We start from the raw sequence: 19,715 nt of genomic DNA, 5'->3' as shown, positions 1-19,715 counted from the left end.
TTTATAACCTTGGTCTTGCCTATATCCAGTTCATCTTCTTCCTTCTTTCTTGCAGCCATGGATAGAGTTACATGGGCAGATGTAGCAGGAACCACTGCATGCCGATGCTACGTGTTGTGCTGGTTGGTCTGTTCATGTCGAGTCCCCACTGGCTCCCCACCATTTTCTCCTCTCTCAGGTTCTTCTTCTTCGTCTGTCTTCCACACATGGGCACCCTAGTCTCAAGTTCATATTCGTCGTCTCCAACGTCATCATCATCTTCCTCGTCGGGGAGTCGAGGCTCTTCGAGTCTTCTGCACAGCCCGACATTTACGACGACCACATGATGCGAAGCCAAGTCCCGCAGCTGGAGTGAAGGAGAAGGAAACCACCGTGACAAAGAGGAGGAGGAGGAAGAAGGTATGCCTGCAGAGGAGCTCAACCGAAGAGTCGAGGACTTGATTGCCAAGGTTACCATGCAGAGGAGGCTCGTAGCCAATACGCTCATGCGTTGTCAGTGAAGAGTGGTAGAAAGAGAGAGAGAGAGAGAGAGAGAGAGAGAGAGAGAGAGAGAGAGAGAGAGAAAGACAGAGGAAAACACAGTGTTCTCATGCTTCCAACTGAGTTCAACAAAAGAATAGAGAGAGAGAGAGAGAGAGAGAGAGAAAGAGATAGGAAAACACAGTGTTCTCATGCTTCCAACTGAGTTCAACAAAAGAATCCCTAATCTGATCGAAGCTGAACTGAGCTACTTTCTTCTTGTGTGCGGTTTCTACTCGTAGATATCAATCACTGTTATATAGTATCTCAATTTGAACGTTGATAGTATCGATCAATGAATCCGATCGGAGTTAGATTTAGTCTCCAACGTCGAGCCCGAGCCCGAGCCCATTGGACGCATTGATTGAGTCATGTGGGCCCGCCCATTAGGAGACGTGCTTTTGAGGCGAGGGAGGCGTGTAAGCAAGTCAAGAGCACAAATGCGTGTACATTTAGTTTTCTTCCCTTTTATTATCATCGTGTGATGATACAATAATATAATAATTCGGATAAATTGTTGATGCTAATAATAACGTCTTCTCCTTTGGACAGCATAACCCTAAAACACCGACCAAATTGATCGTTCGATCGAGCAATTGGATGATTAAGTTAGGAAACCCTAACCCTAATTTAATCCCGAGGAAAGCTGCAGACACTCGCTCCGTCAACCCAAAACAATACCTGCCCCTTGCCGCTCTCCAAGTTTGTCCTCCGTGATGGATGGCTTCTTCCGAGAAAACAACCCTTCGATGCTTCCAAGGCTGGGGGGTGTCGCCTTCGGTGATTCGGGCCTAATCGGCGAACCAGTAGATAGATCAGGACCGTTGGTTTACATGGGACCCGATGATGATGACACCGGTTTTGAATATGGACGGTCCGATCGGAACTGGAGTGCGTCTGGAAAAGTAATGGAGAGGATCTGGGCCCCACGGAGACGAACCCACGCTCTCCGCTGCTTCCGATGCCGTCCCCCGCCCTTCAAATGCCACTGCCTCTCTCGTCTGCTGTCTCTCTTCCGAGGAAAACCCTCGATTCATCTCTCTCTCTTACTCTGTCTCTCTTTGCCGGAGGAGGAGAGATGGCACTTTCCGTCGCCAAATGCCCCTCTTCCTCCGCCGCCGCGCGTCTGGCACCCGATCACTCCCCTCTGAGATGGTCGACCATCCTACGGCCCTTTCCTAGAACCGTTCTTGCGAGAAGTGTCGCGGTACCGTCGTCTAAAAATTGGAGCTTGGGCGTTGCCTGCAAGCAAGAAGGTCCGGTCCCTTTTCTTTGCTCTGACCCTCACCTCGTTCGATCCGCCTCGCTTGACTTATATTTGGGATGGCTGATATGTTTTTTTCGAATCTTCTTTAGTGAATTTTGGTTGTTGATGCATCTACTGTCGATCTTTGGTTCTTGATTTCATGCCTCTGGTGTTGACCTTTTCCCCTGGTTCGTTCTCCTTATTGCACGGCAGTTGGCACTGTGGCTGCATCCAGTCCAAAAGAAGCTCCTTCCAAGAATGTGGAAATTGGTGGCTTGCTTGGTTTATCTTCAGAGGAATACAGAGATGTTATTGGTCCCAATTCAAGTGAAAGGGAGCCTACAGTTAGTATCACTGTCGTTGGAGCCTCTGGGGACCTTGCCAAAAAGAAGATATTTCCTGCTCTTTTCGCACTTTATTATGAAGATTGCCTTCCAAAGGTCCGGTTCGTATAATTGTAGTGCAAGTCATTCCTTTATAGATTACTCTCGTGTTAAGGTGTGTAATTATGTTCTCAATGCAGCATTTCACTATATTCGGTTATGCTCGAAGTAAGATGACTGATGCTGAACTGAGAACTATGGTTAGCAAAACATTAACATGCAGAATTGATAAAAGGTGATTAATGGTTTTTTGTATTAATACTGAATTAGGTTATGCTAGTTTTTTTTTGTCATACAGTTCTGCTTTTGTTTCCTTCAAGATAATTGATTTGAGGACCATTTATTTTGATCTCTGCTGATGCTAAATGTTTCTGCTGATTTTTCCCAGGGAGAATTGTAACGAGAAGATGGAGCAGTTTCTACAGAGATGTTTCTATCATTCAGGTCAATATGAATCCGAGGAAAACTTTGCAGATCTTGACAAGGAACTCAAAGAACATGAGGTAATATTTGTATCTATGAGATGAGGAAATCTTTACAAGCTCAAAATTGGGAGCTCCAGCCTCCTTTTCCAACAATAATCATGTCTTGTTTTACATAATGTAATTATTGTTATGTTGTAGTTCAATGGTGCTTCTCTGTGATCTTTTTTTTTTTTTCATTTTTGAGGGAAAATGGGAAGATTCCTCAAACAGACTGAAGGATAAGAAGAAATGCAAAGTCAAAAAGTTAGGAAAAGAACAAAAAATAATAATAAAAGAACAAAGACACAGAAAAGAAGACACAAAAGGAAAAGCAAAAAAAAACATGGCAGCTATGTCACAGAAGTGTTCCGTGGACTTTTGCTTGTCTTCCAAGCTTTGTCACCTTTGAAAGCTACGTAAAACTTTGAGTCTCATGCCAGATAATTATGTAAAATTATAGGAACTCAAAATTTTTAGTTCTTTGGACAAGAAATCTGATGATGCTAGTTCATGGGGAATTGTTTTGATTTGCAAAAAAACTGAAGCATTTTTTGTCTTAAGTTTGCTAGTGATATAACTGAGGCTTCTAACTAGGGATCATATATGGTGGTGAAGCTTGAGTTTTTTGTTTTGACAGACAAAAACCTCGAGAGTCTCTCGGGATTTGACATTTTTTTATTAAAATGATATTTCAGGTAGCCTGATGATATTTCAACTTCATGTGACAAATGACTTCTTTTACTTTAGTTGAATTTGAGATCCTCTTCTTTCACTTAAGTGCAGCTAGTGCAAAATAATTTTGAATCAAGTCTTTAACCTATGTGAAACGACTTTTATGTTAACCTTTTTTAACTTGCAAGACATTTATGTGAACCTTGAATAAGAAATGGCATTGTTGCTTTGATGAAAATCATGATGATGACGATTAGCATAGCTTGAATATGTTTGGATCGTCAAATATATAATGTGGTTAAGCTTCTCTGCAAAAAATATATTTCATAATTAAAGAAAACATTTATTAAACTGTAAATACCTGGATTTTTCAATTGGGCTTACAGGGTGGGAGATTATCAAACCGCCTATTTTATTTGTCAATTCCACCAAACATTTTTATAGATGTTGTAAAATCTGCAAGCAAGTCAGCTTCTTCTAAGAATGGCTGGACCAGAGTGATAGTTGAAAAACCGTTCGGTCGGGATTCTGAATCTTCCGCTGCTTTGACAAGAAGCCTGAAACAATACCTTGATGAAGATCAAATTTTCAGGTGACATGACATCCTACATGAAGATATTCATGTTCGATATCCCATGAAAACATCTTCCTTACAATGATTGTTTAACATTCTACAGAATAGACCACTATTTGGGAAAGGAACTTGTCGAAAATCTGTCCATTCTTCGTTTCTCGAATCTTGTATTTGAACCGTTGTGGTCTAGGCAATATATTAGGAATGTGCAGCTGATTTTCTCTGAAGACTTCGGTACAGAAGGACGGGGAGGGTAAGGTTTAGATGATGTTATTATCCATTGAAGTTATGTCATCTATTGATGAGCTTTCCAGTAACCTGTGTCTTGTACTGTGCAGGTACTTTGATAACTATGGTATTATTAGAGATATCATGCAGAATCATCTCCTCCAAATTTTAGCCTTATTTGCAATGGAAACTCCTGTCAGTTTAGATGCAGAAGATATCAGGAACGAAAAGGTTTGTACAAGGAAATATGACGAGACCTTTTTTCCATTAAGTTATAGTCCTAGATGTGATCCATTGGATTCAGACTCATAACTAGTGCATTGTTCTTTTATTGGATGAAACTCAATATTATTGGTTTCTGTCTCTTAGATAAATTTCTCCATCACTTCAGGTGAAAGTCCTCCGTTCCATGAAGCCATTGCAATTGGAAAATGTGGTGATAGGTCAGTATAGGAGCCACACAAAGGGTGGAGTTGCATACCCCGGATACACAGACGATAAGACTGTACCCAAAGGCAGCCTTACTCCAACATTCGCTGCAGCTGCCCTTTTCATAGATAATGCAAGATGGGATGGAGTTCCATTCCTCATGAAGGCTGGGAAAGCACTGGAAACTCGTAGGTTGTAAATGAGTATTTATGCATTTCTTTTGTGATTTTTGTAAGTTTCAATTGAAATTCAACATCTTTAATAAATGTTGTTGTGTTGGAAATTTCCATTTGCAGAACAGAGATTAGAGTTCAGTTTCGCCATGTCCCTGGTAATCTATATAAGCGGAGCTTTGGAACTGATCTTGATCGAGCTACAAACGAGCTCGTCATCAGGGTACAACCCGATGAAGCTATTTACTTAAAGATCAATAACAAGATTCCTGGGTTGGGGATGAGATTGGACCGCAGTAACTTGAATCTTCTTTATGCTTCAAGGTACAAGTTTTTGTTTTTCTTATAAGGAAAGAAGATTATGCCAATCCCTAGAATGCATAATATCTGATGACAAATGACAATCCCTAGATTGTCATAGCTATTCCGGTGACGTTGGAACCTTGGTCGAAATCATCCTTTTTAAACCAATGACACATCCATCCATGCTTGATAAGCTAGTGTGAAAATGCTCCAGATCATGGCCCTTACATGCTCCACATCAGATTCTATGATGACTAGTACATGCTTAATAGTAGACTGGGCTAAGAGAAATGCTCTGACACATAATTGTTTTGGTTATTAACTGTCATCATCATCATCATCAAGAATAATATCATATTTACTTGCTTGTTGCATAAAGTTGGTAGTTCAGAGCCATGTCATTGCCCATCATCTGAAACTCTTTTGGCTTTTGGTAGATACTCGAAAGAGATACCAGATGCATATGAGAGGCTGCTTCTTGATGCCATTGAGGGTGAACGAAGGCTGTTCATTCGTTCCGATGAACTGGATGCTGCTTGGGAGCTGTTCACGCCGCTGCTCAAAGAGTTGGAGGAGAAGAAGATAGCCCCCGAATTGTACCCTTACGGGAGTTGCGGGCCAGCAGGAGCACACTACCTTGCCGCGAATTACAACGTCCGTTGGGGAGACACTGCTTCAGATGCGTAAACAATTGCTTTTGCTGTCATTTGAGCAGAACCTCCCAATAAATAATTTAGAGATTCACAGTAGTGCAATAATATTTGGCGAGAATTCTCATCAATAGCGATGAATGTCTGCATGTGTGGGAGAGAGAGAAAAATATGTTGGTAATCTGCAATTTTGACAGCACAAGGGAACTGTGTTTTATAGGTTGGTTAGAATCTTCAAGCGTTGTAGTTGGGTTTCTTCCTCTAGTGTGAGATTTCTTGTGATTTATAGATGAGAAGGCCATTGATGCAGCTGGGCTGATCATTCCTATCATGTTTATTTTCTTCTTTCTTTAGTGCTGATCACTTTGAGGAAGTTTAGTTTGCGTTTACAAAGGTAATGTGTCAATTGGATATATCATGCCTAGTGAGTATGGCATCTAGAAAGAATATTTTATGTTACTCAATAGTTAGAAAATAATCTCTAGACATGCTTTCATTCCAAATTCCATACTCCTAAACTCCTCTCGAATTCCTTCAGTCAATCACTGTGTCATCATATACGCATCTCCTATGTTTCTATGTGGTGCATGCATCATATTGCTACTTTTCACGTCCCAAAAATCCATGCGACTACGTGTCACAATGTGACTCTACTCTCTCGACCTCCTACCCTCTTCCCAAATGCGTCTCATCCGACTGTCCTGCCCAACAACATACATGGAGGCATATCCACGCATCCATTCATGGAAGACTCGTAACAGAATCAACAAGAGCAGTCAAAAAAGTCTTCCCCTTAACAGAAGCAAAGAAATGGAATACCTCGCAACGAAATCTATTCGATGAAGCTTCTTCTGCCACAGTTCAGAAAAGATGCGACAGTCATCACATTCATTTGCCTTGATGCTCCAACAATATAGGGCTGAAGACCATCCAATTAATTAGCGCTCATAAAAGCCCAAAACACGAGTCATCTACCAGATACTAGTTCAAAAGATCTAAAATAATAGAACTACGAAAGCAGATATCATCCTGCCCGGTGCATGATAAAACGGTATTCTTTCACTCAGACCGATGGAAGCTCGCCGCAGTCACTAATGACGACATTCTTTTTAGGGCGATCACCACGGTCAGTCTCCTGTGACTCGATTTGCCTTACCACTTCCATTCCCTCCAGAACTTGACCAAACACAACGTGCCGCTTGTCCAACCATGGTGTCTGCACGGAAATCAGTAATTACAGAGGTCATACTCAGATTTCATTGCATTAGAATCAGAAATATGCTGTCTCACTTCTAATGGAACAAGCACAGGTAGGAGGAACAAAGCAGAAAAGATTATTGCTTCGACTTAGATAATCTTATTTTTTTTAGCGTGGATGATATTTTTGAACTTCTTTCAGTAAACCGCCCGACAGCTATCCAATGACCTAACCATGAATTTTGCTATGGTGTTTCCCTTGTATAGTTGAAGGACCACATATATGGACAGATGGGTTTGGTTGGTTCACGAGGTGACTAATTGTCCACCCCAAACAACAACAGTTATGGCAGCAGTGACAAACATCAAATTAAGGGGAAAAGATAACGAAGATCATGAATATATTACCTAGCAAAGTGTGTAAATAGGTATAAAGCTGGAATTTGTTCACCAAATAAAAAAGAATCATCAACAATAGACCAAATGGTCTTTTAAAGAGTGAAACATTTTAGACTTTGATGAATGTGAAGATAGAGGAGGATTTTAAAACTTTAAAGTCCTGTTGGATCATGTCCTGTTGAAAAAGCAACAACTTTGTGCACAGTTTGAGACCTTAACTGTAAACTAAATTCAACTTATAAACTAGATTGCTATGACAAAATAAAATGCGTCAACAGTTTCATAAGGCCAGAACCAGATGCTGGAATCAGTTTCAATAATTAAGTTGAGTTACCTTGACAGTGCAAATGAAGAACTGGCTTCCATTGGTGTCAGGTCCTGCATTTGCCATACTCACAATTCCAGGTCCCAAATGAGTCACTACATAAGTTTTTCTTAGATTAGAAAAATTTTTGTTTTGGTTAACTTTGAGTACAAACAGTTGAATAAATTTAACTTACATTTGAAGTTCTCATCCTTAAATGTTCGGCCATATATGCTTTTGCCACCAGTTCCCTGAAGTCCGATAAACAAATTTTAAGAATAAAAAAGATGATATGTCACTTTTTAGGTATAACCACTACTATATTTTCAACTAAAACTGTTGAAAACCATTCATGCATGACTTGTGCAATTGAATAAAACGCAAAAAAAACATCATTAAAAAAAAATGATCAGACATGGTAATTTGAGACTTTAGCTTTATACCAGAGCAACATGGGAAGAAAAATAAATCAATTATGCAGCTATGTAATTGAACAAACAGACTACACTAACTTGTAATTTACAGGGAACTAAATCAACTCAAAATGCATAAGATGGAAGACAGATCCCAAATAACAACTAAGCACAACACAAGATAATCTGTTGAACACAGAGCAAGGAAACCCATCTAATGTTTGATAATAAATTCATTCTAGGCTGAATTCTAATGTTCTTAATGAATAAAGCATAATAAGAAATCTCCAAAAAAAAAAAAAGAGAGAAAAAGCTCCACTGTAAATTCAATCTAAGATGATCATTCAAGCAAGTAGGAACTAGTCAAAACATACAAGAAAATAAGCAACTGTCATTCATTAATTAGCCAAAATTCATTTCGCCCCATCCTTCACCCTTTTCTTCCCTCTTCTTCCTTATCACATCAAGAGGACTGATTATAATGCAACTCTACCCCTATTCTTTTGTTCGTTTCCAACTTACTTCGCTTGTCGATCTCTCTTTTGCATGTTAAAGTGAAGGAAACTTAGTAGTCCATGAGAAACAAACAAGATTTTTCACGTGTTTAGGTAAGCTTTCCCTCATCAAACAAATAATATGGCTTTTTTTATATAAACATACAGTGAATTATTTATCTGATTTCAATCTTCATCAAAGATTTCTCTGAATTCGTATAAAAACGCCAACTAAGTTCTTTGAAACTGAAAACGAACACCAGGAAGCAAATTTAAAATGATAAAATGTACAAATTCCCCAACTACAAAATGCATTTTCCAACCACATGTCTCCTGATGATTCTTATCACAATCACATCGTGGAAGCAACTAGGTGATAAAAATAAATACTGCAAACCAATTAAGTCATACAAGGAACTGTTAATTGTTAAGGGAGGTTTCTATCATCATGTTATTCACAGTGATTTAAAAAGCGTTAGGCGCCAAAAGACGCCAAGGTCCAAAAACGCCCGAGGCGCTAGGCACTCGCCCGAACGAAGCGAGACGCTAAAATATAAAAATATATAATATAATTAATAAATAAATATTTAAAATTTTAAATAAAAATAATTAGGAGGGCTCGCGGGAAGCGCGAGCAGAGGGAAGGCTCGCGGGAGGCGCGAGCAGCTGGAGGGCTCGCGGGAGGCGCGGGCAGCTGGAGGGCTCGCGGGAGGCGCGAGCAGCGGGAGGTGCGAGCAGAGGGAAGGCTCGCGGGAGGCGCGAGCAGCGACAGCGACGAGCAGCGGTAGCGGGAGCAGGAGCGACGAGCAGCGAGATCGAGAGCGACAGCGGCAGCAGGTTAGGGTTGGGTAAGGGTTATATCAGTTTAGTTGGTTCGATTGAACCAACTAACAACCGAACCAGACCTAAAATCCTGGTTCGGTCACTTGGTTTACCCAGGAGCTCGCCCGAAGCGCCGAGCGCCTGGGCTCGGGTGAGCGCCCAGGCGGCGCCTGTTTGAAGCGCGCCGCCTGGGACATTAGCGAGGCGCTCGGGCCTCGCCTCGCCTCGCCTCGCCCGAGCGCCTAGGCGAGCGCCCGAGCGCCTCTTTCAATCACTGGTTATTCAGCTTCTCAAGAATCAAAATTTCAAATATGAAGCAACCAGGATAACTAACCACAGAATGACGATCCACTAAATAGTAACTTTATGCTCGTTCTCGTTGACAAAGGATATAAAAGTATTGATTAGAGCATATTCCTCCTCCAGTGAGCTCTGTTTAGGTAATCAAATCCAAAGATTGTTCCAGTTTCCATCAAAAGGCCTCAGAAAATAAAGTTTATGGAGGGAACACGAAAGCCAATAAATTGGTTCTCCCCAGTCTCCTAATCCATGACCAAAGGCCATGTGAAATCATCCCAAGCTACCCGTAAATCAACAAAAAGCTATACCCAGAATGAACTTGATATTTACAGTCCACATACAGGCCAATTGGTGTCTCGACTAAGATGACCGCATCATCAATCAGCATGACTACTACCATGTTTATCTAAGCATATGGTTGGCTTACAGTAACCGTTAAGCTAGTAATTTTTCATGACTGAGTACCAACAAATGGATTTTTATTTGGAGAATCTTCTATATGTTCATCAAAGTAACATTCACATGTTTATGAGGATTTCTGAATCAACATACAGAAGAAGATCACCAACACTATGTCAGCACTTTACCTTCAAACGTTGAAAGATCTTGTCGAACATCATCTAAGATCAAGAAATAGATAAAATGTTTGTTTGCTTGATATATCCATTCGGAGAAGTGCTGATGTAGGATCAAATAAAATTATCTTCTTGATCCTCTTCAGCACCTGAATGTAGCTTCTTAATCCCTTATTCGACCGCAAAAATGCATTGTAGGATTGGGCTAAATATCTTTAGGTCCTCTCCACACCCTAAAAGCTGATAATCTTCACCTTGTATATTTTAAATTAACTTATTTTTGAATGAAAATTAGATTTGAATAACATCTATATTTTTAGACTTTGTACTTCTAAATGAAAATAGATAAAATTGGACCCCATTTAACTGGTCTTGAATAACATACATCTGAACTGACTTGTTTGCTAAGTTTTACTTGTACAAGCAACAAATGTTTTGATCCTCATCGTTGAATCTGACCAATGGAACCAAGATAGCAATTATAGACTAGAATAATTAAATTCAAAATTTGCCAGTTGTTCCTTATGGACCTTACCATTATTAAATTTATGCACAGCCGTCTTATCAATACAACAAAGAAACCTAATCTAGTACCATTTTCCTGAAATTTCAATGCCTAAACAACAATAACATCCTAGAGCTATCATGTGTCAAAAGAGAACTTCACATAAAAGTCATGGTAGAAGGTACAGAAGCACATACATTTCCCTGATCGAAGTCTCCCCCTTGAATCATGAAATCCTTGATGACACGATGAAATGCAGATCCCTTGTACCCAAAGCCCTTCTCGCCTGATGGAAACATAATGCTATAAGAAAATGCATGGAAATTTTGGTCCATTGTAGAAAGAACTATGAACAGAAGGTACAAGTGATTTACCTGTACATAAAGCACGGAAGTTCTCTGCCGTCTGGGGCACATCATCCCCATAGAGACCTATCACGATACGTCCAACATGACCCCCAATGCTAATATCAAAGAACACTTTGGTGGTAACCGTCGACTGCAAGTCAGAAACCTGCAAACGAAATCCAACGATGCCGAAACACCGCCGTCATGAAATCAAAATAATTCCAATCAAGAACCCATTCCGTTTAGTGCAATATAAGCCAATACCCCTATGACCTCAATCCCAGTCCAATTAAACTTAACCGTGACTTGTGATTATAGCATGGAACCAAAATGGGGCGCATCGACTGCAATGCAAGGTTGCAGGAAGCTCGAAGAAAAAGCCCAATTCCAACTGGAACAAAGAGAAAGAAGAACAAAAGCCCTGATATCGATTGGCGGACCTTCAGTTCGGCACGAGGGGAGGTGGAGAAGCGGGCGGTGGACCGCGAGGAGGGAGAGGGGAACAAGCCAGCGGGGCAGGAGAGAGCGGCGGCGGACGAGAATTTCCGGGAATCGAGAAAGGCTCGGTACGGGCTCAACAGAGGCGTCCGTCCTAAGGACCTCGACCCAGCGACGATCGCCGGACGGACGCTCGCCTGCGAAGTAGAAGATAAAAGAAAAAGAGAACACTTAGTAATACACGAAGGAGGAAGAAGAACTGGGGTGTGGGAGAGAACGCTTACGAGGAATGGGAGGGAAGCCGCCATTAACAGAGACAGAGTGAAGCCGATGGAGATGAATGAGCACGTCCTCTTCGCTATAAAGGGTTTCCTTGCATTTTATATACATCGACACAAAACCCTCGGCAAACTATGATGGCATAACGGAAGACCTAATCCCCACCCATGAAATGAAACTCGAGTGATGGCCCATTAAAAGAAGCCCAACCCAACACAAAAGAGATTTATCGTAACGGAATCAAGAATTTGTCGTTTAGTAAGTCGATCAATTAATAAACTGATATATTCAACATTAAAACAATTATAATTACATAATATTTGATAAAATTAATTTTATAATATAATAAAAAGATGATTTTTCTTCGATCCGATAAGACAGTTTGATTTGGGTTTTATAACTATGATAAAATAATAATAATACAAAAAGGTAGAAACAGAATATGACATTCACACCCACCAAGAAAAGCATGAAATATACATTGAAAGGCCCTGCGCCGAAGAAAGCTCTCGTCGATGAGGTCCTTCTGAACTCAAAAGGCCGGCCGAAGCTTGAACGCTTGCGGACATGCGCTGCGTTGTGTTGATGAAGACTTCTATTTCTGCTTCAAGTACTAGCAAACAGAAAAGAATCTGTAAACCTATGGACGGCACGAGATATGAAAGAAACACTAAGTTCTCCGTAGAACTAATACTTCATAATGTACAGACACAGAGCAACTAGAAATCCCCAAGTTGGGTGTCGAGAATAAACATATAACTTAGATAAGTAATCAGCAATCGGTCCATCTACACCGATGACAATTTTTCACTGATATCGTTTCAACTATTTCCTACCAGTAATATCTAGAAAGTAAAATGAGTTCAGTTTCAGCAGCACAGCGTTTGATCAAAGCACAAAAGCAGTTAAAAGGTATGACCTTGTTAACTTTCTGGTCGTGCTGCCGGAAAACTATCTCCAAGATAAAAACAGCTGCTCGAAATGAAATCGAATCAGATCCAGCGGTCGAGCCACACTCTTGCTTGGGAAGAGGTAATCTTTCTTTTCACAAACGTAGTCTAAGAACTCCATAAACAAACAGATCTGATCATGTCAAGTTAGCGACTTTGTAACCCTCTGTGCATAAGCTACTAAATGCAAACTGGAAAGTAGCCAGGATTTTATCCTATCATCACCTAGTGTTCAAGTCCAGCTCCCCAGCTTCTCGCCATTCACCTTGTTCTCCGGTGTCTCCATTCTCAGGTTCATTCTCATCATTCAAAAAATCCTCTGATGGCTCTTCATCCTCTCTTTGAGCATTTCCCCACCCATGAATTTCGTCCATGTTACCTGCCTGTTCTTGCCCCATATCATGGCCAGAAACCTCGTCACCAAGGGAACCAGCAGCGCCAGCCCTCACTGGGGCACGAACATACATTTCTGCATGGGCCTGGGCATCTGCTCTAGCATGTTCAGCCTGAACCATTGCCATCCGCATCTTGGCCTCTGCTGCTTCCCTACCAGCCTTCTCTCTGGATTCAATTTCTGCTCTTATTCCTAACAGAGCTTGCTTCTCTTCTTGCATTAAAAACTGCTCCATCATAAGCCTCTCCTCTGACCTGAATTCTCCTTGTGCTCTCTTTCTTGACATTATGTTGAAAGCAAGGACTTGTTTCTCAAATGTAGTGGTAAACTCTGCAATCTTTGTGAGAACGTTGTGGTCCCATTGCTGGATCCGTGAAAATATATGACCAGTGGTATCACTATCAAGGATCCTGTCATCTTCTTCAGCTTCATAATCAGATACCACATGGTATGGCAGCAGCCTAAAAAGTCAGAAGCAAACAATCAAATGAGTCCTATTTCTGGACTGCAAAATCAATTGATCCAAAGTCATGCAGTTTCCACATAATAAGCCACATGCTAGTAGTCGATGAAATGGTCCACAACAATAAAAAGCTCAGCAGCAAAAACTATTCTCAAAAAAGAAAAAAAAAAGAAGAAGTGACAGATGTAAGTAGAATGCAAGTGCAATGAACACCTTAGAAGCTATGCAAAGTTATTAATTTACTGTTTTCTCAATCTCAGGTCTTAGAGCAACATAAACCAGTCATACAGAAGACTTCAGTGCAAGACAGTAATCTGATCTGTCAAAGACTTGATCATGGTAAAGATCAATAAAAAACACCTTTCACATAATGAGAATTCCAATTTATCTAGTCTTGTGGTTTCCTCAACAGAATGCTACAAGTCACTATATAAAAATAGTATATGACAAGTATTATAAAAATGAAAAACTAATAAAGTTAAAACAATATAATCCACATGCAAGTATAAATACTTCCAACGGTATTATAAACACCAAGTAATCCTTAAGTACACAACAAAAGTGTAAAGCTTCCCAGATAGTGATGCTGGAGAAAGCTGCAAGAAATTGATCCGCCGTATTAAATTACTGAAACAACATTTAATCTTGCCTTAATATCTTCCAATATCCCAAATATTTCTACTTAGCAGTTTAAACTATGGATCAATTACATATTAAACCTTGTGCCCTTTGTCTCTTACAAAGGTTTCTTCTCATGAATCTCTCTTTTTTATATAGCCTACTATCTTTAATCTAATTTGTATTAGCCACAATACAAGGTGATTTTATCAAAGTTGAAGTAGAACAGTTGTAAATGCATCTTACTCTCATTCCATACTTCAATCTCACCTTTTATTTCAGTGTCTTAAGTCCATAATTCATTAGTGAAATCATGTATATATCTCAGTGAAGACTAGCATCATCATTGGACTTAATGAGAAAGACCTTATTTTTCCCCGAAATATACATAGCTTGAGGTTAAGGTATATATGTGAACCATTTGCACTCATTTACAAAGCAAAATTTCTAGTTGTTAACATGCAGTATAGTCTGGGGAGAACGACCTAGATCTAGGTGCCCAACTAAATGCCTACAGAATACCTTGGGTTCACATACCTACTTAATCTCAAACACTTAAAATTATGTTAGTACATAATCATTTTCAGTAACTGAAGAAGTAATTATTGGAATACTACAGAACACTGACAGTAGAAGTCATTTTGGTGGCCAGTTATCCATGAAAACAACTTAGCCATGGTCTCTCCATATTTTTGGATAATGTCAAACTCTCAACAAACATGTGATACAGGAGTTAAGCAACAAGAAAAAAAGAGATAGGGAATGGAAGAGGCACACTAGATTGCTTTTGATCAAACATGTAGACTATAAAAACTTAACCAAACAACCAAACATTTATATATTATAATGCAGCCTGCTTGCTTTACCAAAAAAAAATTGTTATTTGCTTTCTTAACCAATATTTCATTTGTTACGGTTCCAATAATGAAAGTAAGAAAGTTTTTTCCTTCTTTTTGTTCTAACGACAAAAAGTAAGAAAGCAAGTGAATCCCGTAATTCCTCACCATCCAATCAAACCTCCCTATTGTACTGTCTCAATTAATAAGCAATTTGTATACAGACACTAAATTTAATCTTGCACAAAGTTGACAAATGTGGAACTTAACACTCAACACTTGACAGTGGTACTATGGAGATACTTGTTCAAAGAAGATACTAGAAAGATTAAATTTCAGAAATGAAGCAGCAAGATAAACCCTGAAGGTATTCTTTAATGTCAAAGATAACTATAAAGGCTAAAGAAGATTAACATGACGAAGCTCACTGTCAAGAGATGTTTTGCATGAAAGATCATCTTAATGTAGTAACCATGCCAGGCACTCATATTATCTAAAAAATATACCATGGTGTTCGAGCAATCTATTAATTTCCTAGGCAACACTGAGGATGTTGGATAAACAAGCTGAACCCAAACCCCAAAATTTACATCATAACAAGAGATGTTTTGCATGAAAGATCATCTTAATGTAGTATCCATGCCAGGCACTCATATTATCTAAAAAAAAACCATGGTGTTTGAGCAATCTATTAATTTCCTAGGCAACACTGAGGATGTTGGATAAACAACCTGAACCCAAACCCCAAGATTTACATCATAACCAACAAGAAAGGACATGATTTCTACGACAAAAGTAGCTTCACTAGAACATAAAGGACTCCCTATAATCTGGATCAGTTTATCACCCTAGCTTGGCCAGCTGTGTCTAATCCATAATTTCTTACTAAATTGGCCATAAAGATGCCACTAGCTTCCTTGTGGTACAAAAGATTGTCATCGTTGGTTAGAACAAGAAAAATAGCTGCTTTCCTGGAATTTAGAGAAATGCCTACTTCTTGCAATCTGGCTTGATTGTTACCTCCCGATCTGGCTGCATCTCAGTAAACAAGATGCAAATATTGCTGCTAATTAAGCAAAATTCAGGAGACAGATGTTGAGTTCCAGTAGAGCCACCAACACTCTTTGCAGATGCCCCACCTATTCCTCCGTTATATCGATCTGTAGATCCTAATTTCCCCAACCCTTTTAAAACCTAGCTATAAACCGTAATTATTTCCTCTACCAACATCAAACTCCAAAATCCTCCCTTTACAAGAAAAAGGCGAACAGGCAACGAAACCCTAAGATCGCAAGGGAGCTACAGATCTAAGATCCAACAGAAGAAGGAAAAGAAACGAAACCCTAGAAAGGCGGCATACCTGAGCACGGCATCCTCAACGGAGGCGAAGGGGCGTTTGAAGTCGGGGTTGCAAACCATCAAGGCGTCCTTCTGCGCCATCTCAATCTCCAAGGGGTTCCCAGGCCTCCCGACGCCGACCCCGACCCCTGTCGCCGCTGGCCTCGCCGGCTGGGACTGCGAAGCATGGTGGTGGAGGTTGGAGGAGGTAGGCGGCTGTGAGGAGGAGGGCGGCGCCGGCGGAGGAGTAGGGGCCTGGAACTGGAGGGATCGAAGGCCGGGGGCGCGGAGGTGGGCGTCGATGTTGGAGGGGAAGCGGGACATGGCCTGCTGCTGCTGCAGGAGATTATAAGGCGATTGGTGGTGGGCAGATGGCTGCGATTGCTGCTGCTGCTGTTGCTGCTGCTGCTGTTGTTGCCGTTGCAGTTGTTGCTGTTGTTGGAGCTGGAGTTGCTGCTGCTGCATCAGGAAGAGCTGTTGCTGGTGCTGCTGCAAAAGGAGCTGTTGCTGATGTTGTTGATGATGCTGCTGCTGCTGTTGCTGCTGCTGCGCTATGGAATTGGCATTGTTGTTGCTGTTGTTGTTGGCCTCCGCCATGTCTCTTGGTCACGCTCGGTGCGGGATGCTTGTTTGCCACCGAGCGAGAAGGCCACAAGGGTAAGGGGGGTAAGGGGCTAAGGCACAATAGTTGGTGAAGGGACGGCTGGGATGATGGGATCTGTGCAGGGACGGACAGGATTTGATATGGTGGCGCCACATGAAGGGTGGATTAGCCGATGTAATAATGTCTTGGGGTGTTCATATTGGATACCACAGCCTCCACCGTTCTTTTGTTCTTGATTTGTGATTGGAATCCCCGTCTGAAATTAAAACTTATTGCAAAAATAATAATTAATAAGTGAAATTAAGTATTTAAGATGATAACAGATATCGTATTTTGTTTGTTAGCTTGACGCGCACATGATCTCGTGAATACCGAACACCGCAGCAAATGCTCGAGCCACCGTTCTCTCCTCGTCTTTTAAATGCCATCGCCTGGGACGACCTTTCCCTCCTTACATCTGATTCCATGGCGCTCAAGGCCGTGCATATCGACGACGTTACGCTCGACCAGCCACCGGAGCCGCCGCCGTCGCCCTCTCCTCCTCCGCGTCCTTCCGCCTCCACAAATGTTGATCCCACTCGTCTCCCTCACTCGCCCTGTCACTTGGAAGTTGGAACGTCAATGGGATGAGTGGGGGCGGAGTGGGAGAATAAGGCGGAGAGTCTGGTGGTGATCGGGCACCGTGGGAAGGGGATGAACGCGCTGGCTTAGACGGACCCACGGCTGAGGGAGGTGAAGGAGAACTCGCTCCGCTCCTTCAACGAGGCCGCTCGATTCCCCCATCGACTTCGTGGAGTAACCATACCTCTATTGATCCAACCGACTTCGTAGGATTCTTTCGGGTGGTGATCGAGCAGCTTTCCTTGTCCACGAGAACCCTAAACAGAATAAAGCTCAAGGCACTGAGTAAAGCAGTTGATGCGGAGCAAGACAACCTTGACGAGCAGCCGGGGGAGGCGGAGGTCGTCCGGGAACGGGCGGTGGCGTGACCGCTTGGAGGGTCACGGCCTCCGACGACATCGGGCCATGGAGAGCTTGGCAACGAAGAAAGCATGGGCGAGACCGGTCGATGAGGCTTTTTTTAAGGCCTCGAAGAACCGGGCCGGGCCGGACTAAACTTTGAGACCTTAAGACCACCTTGACAACCGGATTGTTGTGAGGACTTTGGCCCACGGCGACGACTAACCACGAGGGAGAGAAGAGGCGGGGCACTGGGCAACAGCAGGGAGAGGAGGTGACGTGCTGGGTCGTAGTGGGGAGACGAGGTTGAGGGAGACAGCTACAACGAGATCGATGTTGCATTCGTATTATTGGAACATTAAATTTATTTTTTTTTCTTTTATTTTTATTAATAAAACTAATATTATTAAGATAAATAATATAAATATTTTATATTTATAACTATAAGGATGTTAATATAATTTTTTAAAATATAAATATCAAAAAACTAAAGATGACATAATTAATATGTAATTAGTCCATCAAAATTTCATGTGCACATTTGGGTCAAGTAGAATTTGCCCTTAAATTCAGTTCATAGTTCTTGTGACCTTCCAAGTTTCTGGTCCAATCCTACTGATTGAAGCTTTTGTTGTTCTATCTGTTATTTATCTTGGTCAAGTCACTCATATCCAAACAAGTTATTATTTGACATGGATTGATGGCCCAAGTTGTGTCACTGCAAGAGCCACACAAATAGCAGATTGTTTTCTTCTGCAAAGAATAATTCATCAACTGTTATTATCTTTCCCTAAGAGAAATTGACAGGTTGATGAGATCCATCACATTATAGCTCACAACTGTTGCTCATCCTCCTGAGCAAGGAACCTTTATGCTTGTATGCATGTGCTGCTTAGATCATGGGGACAGGGTGGTAGTAAATCCAGAAGCATTGACCCAAGTTGCATTGTGAGCTTCATTTAGTTATAAGAAATGCCTTGTTTTGTCAAACAAGCAAGCACAAGAAGCTTTTGCACACCAAGTTCTTAGTGGGAAGACTTGAGATATCTCCTTTACCTTTGCTGTAAACTATGTCATCTCCCCAGTCTCTTTGAAGGTTGGATCCACATTTGGTCAATGGTTTTAAGGGAAATTACTTTGCAAGATTGGGCAAAAGAAGATGAAAGTGACTTAGGAGAGAGCTTGCAATGACAAAGTACACTTATGTAGAATGAAACATCATGATAATTAAGATTACTGAGTCACTTCTCATTTTGTGACAGGCATAATAGCTCAAACATAGTAGCAAAAAAATTAGCTGAGGCAGGTTAAATGAACAATATTATTTCAATGGCCATGAAATTTTGTGATAATGCCAATTCACAATTTTTGAGTGCAAGGTGATAAAGGCTCCTAATGCAATACTGCAAATTCTAATAGATGTGGAAGGGAAAAAAAAAAATCTTAGCTATAAATTGTTCAAAACAGTTTGTCCTAATATGTAGCCTGCTTAATTAAAAAAAAACTGTTCACAGATTCGGCTGCCGTTTACAAATAAAGAATGTTGTTTTTTTTCTCAATTACTTTTTCTGTATTTTACCAAAATATTGTACAATCTAGTCATCAAAGTTCAATCAATTCAAGATATTTGTAATTCCTCTTATTTGTTTTGGCAAGTCTATCATTCATGTCAAAAAGAGTTTTGAATACCTAACTGGTTGCTGTTCACTTTCAGCTGTATAAAGATAAAGAAGGTTTGGATTTTTATTTAGATTTTTTAGACTAACAGTGCATGATTTAAATTCCAATACAAAAAAAAAAAAAAAACTTAGGCTCACAGGCAAACCAAGAAATCGAAT

At 40.9% G+C, this 19,715-nt stretch overlaps 3 protein-coding genes across 4 annotated transcripts; 1 reads left to right on the top strand and 2 right to left on the bottom strand.

The window, feature by feature from the left end:
* The first annotated feature begins 1,516 nt into the window (after nucleotides 1-1,516).
* On the top strand, nucleotides 1,517-5,972 carry LOC135614969 (glucose-6-phosphate 1-dehydrogenase, chloroplastic-like). Its single transcript, XM_065112877.1, has 10 exons — nucleotides 1,517-1,775; nucleotides 1,979-2,205; nucleotides 2,289-2,383; nucleotides 2,537-2,651; nucleotides 3,671-3,876; nucleotides 3,962-4,111; nucleotides 4,197-4,317; nucleotides 4,478-4,707; nucleotides 4,812-5,012; nucleotides 5,429-5,972. Exons 1-10 carry the CDS (start codon nucleotides 1,598-1,600, stop codon nucleotides 5,676-5,678), a joined length of 1,773 nt encoding a protein of 590 aa, XP_064968949.1. The 5' UTR covers nucleotides 1,517-1,597; the 3' UTR covers nucleotides 5,679-5,972.
* A 476-nt stretch (nucleotides 5,973-6,448) lies between these two features.
* On the bottom strand, nucleotides 6,449-11,876 carry LOC135614971 (peptidyl-prolyl cis-trans isomerase-like). Its single transcript, XM_065112879.1, has 7 exons — nucleotides 11,720-11,876; nucleotides 11,438-11,632; nucleotides 11,025-11,163; nucleotides 10,848-10,936; nucleotides 7,738-7,792; nucleotides 7,572-7,657; nucleotides 6,449-6,857 (listed from the first exon to the last, which is right to left on the bottom strand). The coding sequence occupies exons 1-7, from the start codon at nucleotides 11,741-11,743 to the stop codon at nucleotides 6,705-6,707; spliced, it is 741 nt and encodes a 246-aa protein (XP_064968951.1). The 5' UTR covers nucleotides 11,744-11,876; the 3' UTR covers nucleotides 6,449-6,704.
* Nucleotides 11,877-12,117: 241 nt separating this feature from the next.
* On the bottom strand, nucleotides 12,118-17,781 carry LOC135614970 (SWI/SNF chromatin-remodeling complex subunit SNF5-like). Of its 2 annotated transcripts, XR_010487788.1 has the most exons (4): nucleotides 17,274-17,781; nucleotides 16,336-17,173; nucleotides 12,634-13,519; nucleotides 12,118-12,327 (listed from the first exon to the last, which is right to left on the bottom strand). XR_010487788.1 is itself a non-coding variant. In XM_065112878.1 (3 exons), the coding sequence occupies exons 2-3, from the start codon at nucleotides 16,908-16,910 to the stop codon at nucleotides 12,886-12,888; spliced, it is 1,209 nt and encodes a 402-aa protein (XP_064968950.1). In that variant the 5' UTR covers nucleotides 16,911-17,173; nucleotides 17,274-17,781; the 3' UTR covers nucleotides 12,374-12,885. The 2 variants fall into 2 exon arrangements, 1 of the variants encoding a protein (XP_064968950.1); XM_065112878.1 differs by lacking the exon at nucleotides 12,118-12,327 and having other exon boundaries at nucleotides 12,374-13,519.
* Nucleotides 17,782-19,715: the final 1,934 nt, after the last annotated feature.

This window comes from Musa acuminata, chromosome BXJ2-6, assembly GCF_036884655.1.
Source record: "Musa acuminata AAA Group cultivar baxijiao chromosome BXJ2-6, Cavendish_Baxijiao_AAA, whole genome shotgun sequence".
NCBI classification, from domain to species: domain Eukaryota; kingdom Viridiplantae; phylum Streptophyta; class Magnoliopsida; order Zingiberales; family Musaceae; genus Musa; species Musa acuminata.
This window is presented reverse-complemented; position numbering and strand designations above follow the sequence as displayed.